The sequence below is a fragment of the Tupaia chinensis genome, unplaced genomic scaffold, assembly GCF_000334495.1.
Source record: "Tupaia chinensis unplaced genomic scaffold, TupChi_1.0 Scaffold000187_1, whole genome shotgun sequence".
In the NCBI taxonomy this organism is placed as follows: domain Eukaryota; kingdom Metazoa; phylum Chordata; class Mammalia; order Scandentia; family Tupaiidae; genus Tupaia; species Tupaia belangeri.
In genome coordinates, this window is record NW_006159662.1 from 2,203,402 (window position 1) to 2,211,408 (window position 8,007).

The window sequence follows — 8,007 nt, forward strand, 5'->3', positions numbered from 1 at the left end:
AGCTGTTTTGCAAGCACCTTGAAAAGCAATAGATGCCACTAGGAGGCAGCAATAGCACACAAAGAATTCACACGCTCTCACATGCACTCGTCTGCACATGGGTGTATATTTATATGCACAAAGAATACACATTTTCAATGTCTGTGCGTCGGTGTGTACTTATACACGCAAAGAACACACATTCGGTGTCTATACGTGGGTGTATACTTACACACACAGAGTACACATTTGGTGTCTGCACGTGGGTATACACTTACATATGCAAAGAATCCACATTCAAACCACACACACACTCACATGCATGTGCATTTTATGCACACCACACGTACACATGCTCATACCCAAGGGACAAAGATGCTCACACCCAAGGGACAAAGATGCTCACATGCTTGCACCCAACCACATACGCTGTCTCACACACGCACACTCCAAGCTATTTTATTTCCTTTTCTTTCTTTCTTTTTCTTTTCAATCTTTTCTTTGGGAATTAAAGCAGGGATCGCCTTTCAGGCTGGTAGGTAGGAAATGTCACCTTGGAGTTTGGAGGCTCAGGAATGAGATTCCATTCTATCTCACAGTATGTATGGAAAGGTTAATCAGTGTCTTAAAAATGAGAGAATGTGTTTTCTATGCTATTGATTTCTTGCAGAAATACGTTTTAGCAAGAGAGAATAGTTAAAGCATGGAAAACTTTGCAGTTAGAAGCCAAACCTGCCGTAACCTAAGAGAGAAAACACCTTATCGTTGAAAGCACCTCCAGGAACCTACTGATCTTGGAAGACCACCTTACTAGATGCAGCTTAGATGGTTCATGAAATCTGCAGTTGATACTTTCGTGATATTACCTTGGGGAGACAGAATTCAGCTGTGCTAACTAGGAGTGGTCAGCTTCTTGTAGCTGTAGTTAGTTCCCTTCCATCAGCAGGCTAGCTGGGGGAAAGTGCATCCCAACTGTGGGCCAGCAGGGGAGGCCACTTGCACACTGTGGTGAGGGAGGGTAAGGTGAACTTTGATGACAGGCAATCTGGTTATCTAAGCACTTAATTTTAAAAGAAATGGAAAAGAGAATCTATTTATGGCAGCAAATGAGCCACATAATCACTAAGCACATGGGTTACAATTGGGCAATTTCTACTATGGTCTCCTATAATCCAGATTGAACTGCCTCTTCAGATTGTCAAAATAGCACATTCTTTCCTTTCAGTGAAAATATCATTAAATTAGAGGAATGGGCACTGTCTAAGCTCTAAAGTCTACTCTGATTAGTTTTCAGGGTTCTAAGCCTATTCAGCAGCCCAAAATGCCTATCAGTGAATAAAAAGGTACAAAAAGCCACTCTTAACAGAATTGCTATATTCCAGGAGCTTCTTTTTCAAATAGGCAAGCAGGTCAGTGTTGGAAAGTTACTGTGGACTTAAAGCAGGAGTGCTGGGCATCTGATCTTTTGGCATGCTTAATATCTAATGCTATCCCCCCAAAAAACAAACAAACAAAAAACCTATTTGCTGCACAATAGTACAGTTCATTTTGCCTTAATAGTCCCTTATTTTATTTATTTTCTATGTATAAAGTAATAAATCTTCAAACAAAATGGCAAAATATCCAAGAAATCTTTCCCCCAACCAATGTCATAAAGCTTTGCTCCCATGTTCTCTTCTAGGAGTTTACAGTTTCAAACCTTAGATTTAGGTCTTCAATCCATTTTTAGCTTATTTTTGTACATGGTATGAGATAAGGGTCTAATTTCTTTCTTCTGCATATACATGGGAACAATCAGTTTTCCCAAAACCATTGATTGAGAAAATTGTTCTTTTCCAATGGGAAAATGTGTTTTCAGCACCTTTGAAAAAAAATCAATTGACTGAAAATGTATGGGTTTGTTTCTGAGTTCTCTAGGCTGCTTCATTGGTCTGTGTCTGTTTTTATGCCAATAACATGCTGTTTTGGTTACTATAGCTTTGTAGTATATTTTGACATTAGATAATGTGATGTCACTAGCTTCATTGTTGTTGTTGTTGTTGTTGAAGATACATTGACTCTTTGGGGTATTTTGTGATTCTGTAAAAATTTTAGGATTGTTTTTCTATTTCTATGAAAAATATCATTGGAATTAGGGGTTTACTGAATCTATAGAGTGCTTTGGGTAGTAAGTCAATGATGAAACATGGAATTTCAGTGGGTAGGAAAAATGTTTCGGTATTATGTAAACCCAACAGAGTATTCAAGTTCAGCTCCATTGGCCTGAAAGTCCATGTTTATTTCTGTTTGATGATGTTTCTTAACCTGAGGATGCATAAGGATTCTCTGGGGACTCTGTCACAAATGCAGATTTCTCTCTCTTTGGGTTGTTATATATTTTTTTTAATTGCCAGAGGGCATGTTTGCTCACCAGAGAGAGAGAGAGAGAGAGAAAAAAGATCTACCAATGGAGTGTAGACCTGCCACAATCTCATCTCCTCCATTTCTCAGTCCTGTTTGGACTTGGGGTATACAGACACATGTGTCCTGTCAGTACTGGGATTCGAACCATGGTCAGTCAGGCTAAGGGACCAGCCCATAAATGCAGACTTCTGGGCCACCCTTGAAAATTCTGGGCCACCACACTTTTTTCTTTGTAATAAGCACACAGGGGATATCGAGTCAGAGGTCTGTGGACCATTCTATAAAGACTGCTACATTGCAGGGGTTTCAGGTAAAAGAGTTTGAGAGTGAAATTGCGAAGAAAAGAAGCTGGGTTCCCCAGATAATTGTTCACCTCTTCTGTTTTCATAACAATGGAATGATGATATTCCAAATATTTGGGTGTCTTAACCACATGACACAATTGAAAGTAAGCTACCATGAGGAATAACGCTGTACTGGCTGAGGCAATGAATGAAGTCAGTAACTTTATTACCCCCTTCCATCAGGTCTTGAACAAATTCAGATACGGGTATGACATTTCACTTTAAATCTGAAAACGACGTTAGCATGGCTTTACATCTGATGCATCTGTTTTCCAGAAGGCCAAAGAACTATGCTCTGTTGGGGGAGAAAAAGATAACCATCCTGAGAGAAAAAAATCACTTCTTAAATTTGTTCAGTGACTAAATCAAATCAAATACATCTTGCAAATGTGTAGAAAAAGGTTAAATTGTATAAATGAGACCATTTAGCGTGAGGTTTAAATGATATGAGAAAGCAGGGAAAATGAAAAGGCGCTCATTTCCAAGAGAGAAAATGAAAGGGTATGTACTACTCTGACAGTCAAGACTTTTTTATTTTTTGTAGAGGTTTTTGCTATAGGGCGCGTTAGCTCCCCAGAAAGACAGAGAGTAACAGAGAGACAGAAAGTGAGAAATCATCCCCCCCTTCCCCATGGGGGATGGCCACGCTGCAATCCCTTCTCCTCCATTCTCCTCTCAGGATCTTGGGCATGCACACACACATGTCTGGTGTGAATTTAAGCCACTGGGTCCAGGACTTGAACCGTGGTCAATTACATGGAAGTCCAGCGACATAGCCATTATGCCAACTGCTGGTCTCGAGATTTTTTTTTAATTGCCAGAGGGTACATGCACTCACCAGAGAGCGAGAAGAAGAAAGGGAGGGAGAGAAAGAGAGAGAGAGAGAGCAAAACACACAATGGAGCATGGTCATGCCTATCCCTTCTCCATTTTACCATCCTGTCAGATTTGGGGCATGTGTGCACATATACTCAGCATGCTTTTCAAGTCAGAGGAACCGGGATGTGAAATACAGTCAACCAGGTGGGATCTGGCTCCCTTAAACACTAGGCTACAAGGCTAACCCATGATAGTCAATTTTTTTAGAGCTTTATCAACCCTTTATTTATTCTCCAGTGAACTCACAATGTTGAACTTGTCTGAAAACCATAAGAGAATAACTTGAAGAAATACGTTATTCTCTGACTATCTAGAAATACGTATTTCTCTGAAATCTGACTTCGTAAAATTATTCATGCTATTTTCCTAATGATATGTACAGTCTTACCTTTATTGTCAATTTTAGTATTTCATCATCTCACCAGGGCTCTGCTATCTTTTGAATAATTTACTTGGTACACTTCTAACTATTTATAAACACAAAGATCATAATATCATTGGTTAAACACTTACTCCAGGTCATGTATAATATTTCTAATAATCAAACTAACCCTATGAGGCAGGTATTATTAATCAGTTATAAGTCCCTTCTCTCCCTCTAACTGGCCACTTCTTGGACTTCTCTCTCTTTCTCTTTTTCTACTTTAATTTTTTCCCCATAGGGCATGTGCACTTAGTAGAAAGAGAGAGAGAGAATTGAAAAGAAAGTCAAGTATCACTCCCCACCCCCCTCGTAGAGGGGATGGCCATGCTGCAATTCCTTCTCCTCCATTCTCCTCCTGGGATTTTGGGTGCATACACACACACACACATCTGGAGTGACTTGCAAGCTGCCAGATCTGGGACTTGAACCACATTTGGCCATGTGGGAGTCCAGTGTCTTAACCCCTTGCTACCTGCTGGCTCCAGGCCTCTTTCTTAGCACAGTCTACTCTCAACTCCCTTCTCCCAGCCACCATTAGAGGGCTATCAATATTTGAAGGCTATCTCTAAACCTACAAACCTTAAACTTTAAAAGGTTGGCAGCTCTAAAATGCTGACCCTTGTACTCTTCTTTATCTCTCACAAACATATCATCTTTCTTAAAATATTTTGCACTAATCATTATTTGCTGTAATGGATGCCTTTCAAAGTCTAGGAATTGCTGAAGAAAGAAAAAATATTAAAAGATCAGTTAGCCAATTACCATTGACATGTGTTGCTTTGTTTTTTGAGTTTTTTTCAGAGAGATTTTTTTCTATAGGTCATGTACACTTGACAGAGACAGAAAGCAAGAAATCACCCCTCAAGGGGATAGCCATACCACAGTCCCTTCTTCATTCTCCACTCAGGATTTTGGGCACACATGCACATGTGCCTGGTGTGAGTTTCAAGTCTCCAGGTCCAGGACTCGAACCATGCTTACCCATGTGGGAGTCCAGTGATGTAACCATTATTCCATCTACTCATCCTGCCATGCATTCCTTTACAATTTGGGGTGAATTCTTTATAATTTGAGGTGAATTCTTTATCATTCGAGACCAAGAGATAGTAGATACTTTTATTATTTATTATTAAATTCAAAGTTATTACTGAAACTTAACTTGGAATTATACAAGATGGCATAATTCACCTCAACATTCACTGAATAGGGTCATAACCCTGAGATTGGGGGAAAATGATTGGAAAGGAAAATGCTTACGTAAGCAGAGACACTAATTAGTCTGCAGCTAATTGCTTCATGTTGTTTCTCCCTGCCGACCCTCTTTTTAAAAATCCAGTGGCTGTGAGACCAGCAGATGGTGTAATGGTTACATTGCTGGACTCTCACATAGTCAACAGTGGTTCGAGTCCCAGGCCCAGTGGCTTAAAACTCACGCCAGGCACATGTGCATGTATGCCCAAGATCCTGAGAGGAGAACAAAACAGAAGGGATTGGGGTGGGTGTGGTCATTTCCCCTGAGGGGTGATTTCTCACATTCTGTCTCTCTGGCGAGTACGCACACCCTATAGCAAAAAATCTCTCTAAAAAGGATAAAAAGAAAAAAACTAATCCAGTGGCTGGGGCCAGCAGGTGGTGTGGTGGTTAAGGTGCTGGACTCCCACATGGCTGACTGCAGTTCAAGTCCGACTGGGAGGCTTATTTTCTCTCTCTCCCTTTCTCTCTCTAGTAAACACACGTGCCTTATAGCAATTAAGTAATAATAATAATTAATAAAATTAAAAAAATAATTCTTTAAAAATAAAAAAGTAAAATTAAAAATTAAAATCCAGTGGCCAGGGCCAGGGCTATCAGTGGCACAGAGATTAAGGTGGCTGAATCCTGGACTTGATGGTTTGAAAAAAACACACCAGGCACTTGTGCATGTGTGCCCAAAATACAGAGAGGAGAATGGAGGAGAAGGGATTAGGGTATGGCATCTTCTCCTGGGGAGTGATTTCTCATTTTTTCTTTCTTGCTCTCTCTTTCTCTCTCTACATCTATCCACTCTGCTTTCTCTGTCTCTCCCCAGAAAGTGCATGAACCTTAAACCAAACTGAAAAGAAGAAAAATCCTGCGGCCAGATTGACACAGCTTCTGAAAGTCTTTACGCAATAAAGGTGATCACTGTGATGGAAGGTCAGTGGCAGTCCTAGCTGCAAGTCCCCTTGGTAGACTTACCTTTGAAGCACTTGGGGATTTCGATGGTGCCATCTACGCACACAGCATCCTCCGTATAACTACACTTCTTTTCTTTATTTTTACAGAAGAAAGAAACTTTGTCACCATGCTTCATCCCATTCTTAAACTGCTCCTGGAGCTTTACTCTCTCTCCCTGGTATAACACAGTGGCTTTTTTAACAGATAATCTGCAAGATGCTGAAAGAGAGAATATTAGTTGACAATACATAAGAGTGTGGTCAATTTTTCTTCAAGAGAATATAGGCTTTGACCCCGTATTCAAGTATGCCTGAGACAAATTGGTCAAGACAAGAAGTCCAAGAATGCTGGCAGTGAGTAATGTTGGTTCAACTGCTAACAGCAGTTCCCTATGAATTGAACCATTACTCATGGCTTCTAAGGTGGCCTTTTCTTAACCTACAACAGTCACATAAGAAAGTCAGAGCAGAGGCGCCCAGATTCTTGTCTTCAGTGAAAAAGAACTTGCGATTTCATGTTAGCCTACATTGCCCACTCAGTTCAATTTATTGAGCCCTGTACCCATCTGCCATCGTTGTGAGTGTTGGCTGATAATAGTTCTCAAATGTTTCTGTCTCTCAAAAATTGCCTTCAGATGTAGGGGAGCCACCTCTTCTAGGGTTAAACCACCTCCACACTCACCCCCTGGTTGCAGCCCAAAGCCAACGACTGACTAATAGGGGATATAAAAAGCAGGTTCCTGGGGCTGGCCAGTGGTGCCATGGGTAAAGGCACTGGACTCCTGTATGGCTGACCACGGTCTGAGGCCCAGACCTCATGTTTGCTTTCTCTCTCACTTTCTCTGTCTTTTTTGGTCAATTAAAATAATGATGATGAATAAGATTAATTAAAATAATTCTAAAAAAAGGCAGTCTCCTTCTCTCTTGGTGCTAACTCTGGGGTGGGATTTATACCCCAGAACTCCTAGTTGAATCAAGCTGAAGCTTAACTAGCTGAGACCACATCCTTGTTTCAGGCACAGTCTCTGCATCGGCAGCAAAGCATCACCTAAGAACTTGGTAGGAATACAAATACCAGGATCTACTGAATCAGGAACTGAGGATGGAACCCAGAAGTCCATCTTTAAATGATCTCTCCAGGTGATTCTGATGCACAGTGACATCTGAGAATCCATGTTCTATACTATCCCACCTCCCTCTCTCTCTCCTTCTCTTGAGACTCACTTAATAAATTAGCTGTACTTGAATCCTTGTGTCAGGCTTTGCTTCTAGGGGACTCGAACCTAAGATGTTAGTCATTCATCATGTGCCTACTCTTCCAAATTTGCTCTTCCTGCTTTAACTGTCGAATCCACAACAACTGCAGCAGAGATAATAGTGTTAGGTTGTTGTTCTTGCATAGGCATGACACTGGCTGGATCAAGGGTAGACACCTAACTCAAAGGGGACCAATGTGTCTGGGAAAAGATGTCAGCTGCAATGAATCCTTTAGCACAGAGGTCCTGGTGTACCTTCATGTCATGTTCAGGATGAGTAACCAGACAGATGCAGAGATGGGAGAGGACACTGAGATATGGAATGAGCAGCAATAGATTTTCACTTTCAGTCCAACCTTCAAGAGTACCAGATGTATCTAATTTTCTCAACTTCACTCCTTGAACATTTATTCAGTAAGACATATCAGTAATAAATAGTAGCACTGTCCATAGTATTGCTTGTTATGTTTTTATAATAAGCCCGTTTTCTCCCAGTAGCTGGAACATGTCCTTGATTTTACAAGGGA

At 40.8% G+C, this 8,007-nt stretch overlaps 1 protein-coding gene across 1 annotated transcript in view; it reads right to left on the reverse strand.

Annotated features, from left to right (window-relative positions):
* Nucleotides 1–2,870: 2,870 nt before the first annotated feature.
* Nucleotides 2,871–8,007, reverse strand: part of APOH (apolipoprotein H) — a 17,086-nt gene continuing 11,949 nt past the window's right edge. Inside the window, exons 7-8 of the mRNA XM_006146761.3 lie at nucleotides 6,247–6,444; nucleotides 2,871–3,021 (exon numbers count right to left, since the gene is read on the reverse strand). Of these exons, the coding sequence (XP_006146823.1) occupies nucleotides 2,966–3,021; nucleotides 6,247–6,444 (254 nt within the window). The 3' untranslated portion in view covers nucleotides 2,871–2,965. The remainder of the gene's footprint in view (nucleotides 3,022–6,246; nucleotides 6,445–8,007) is intronic.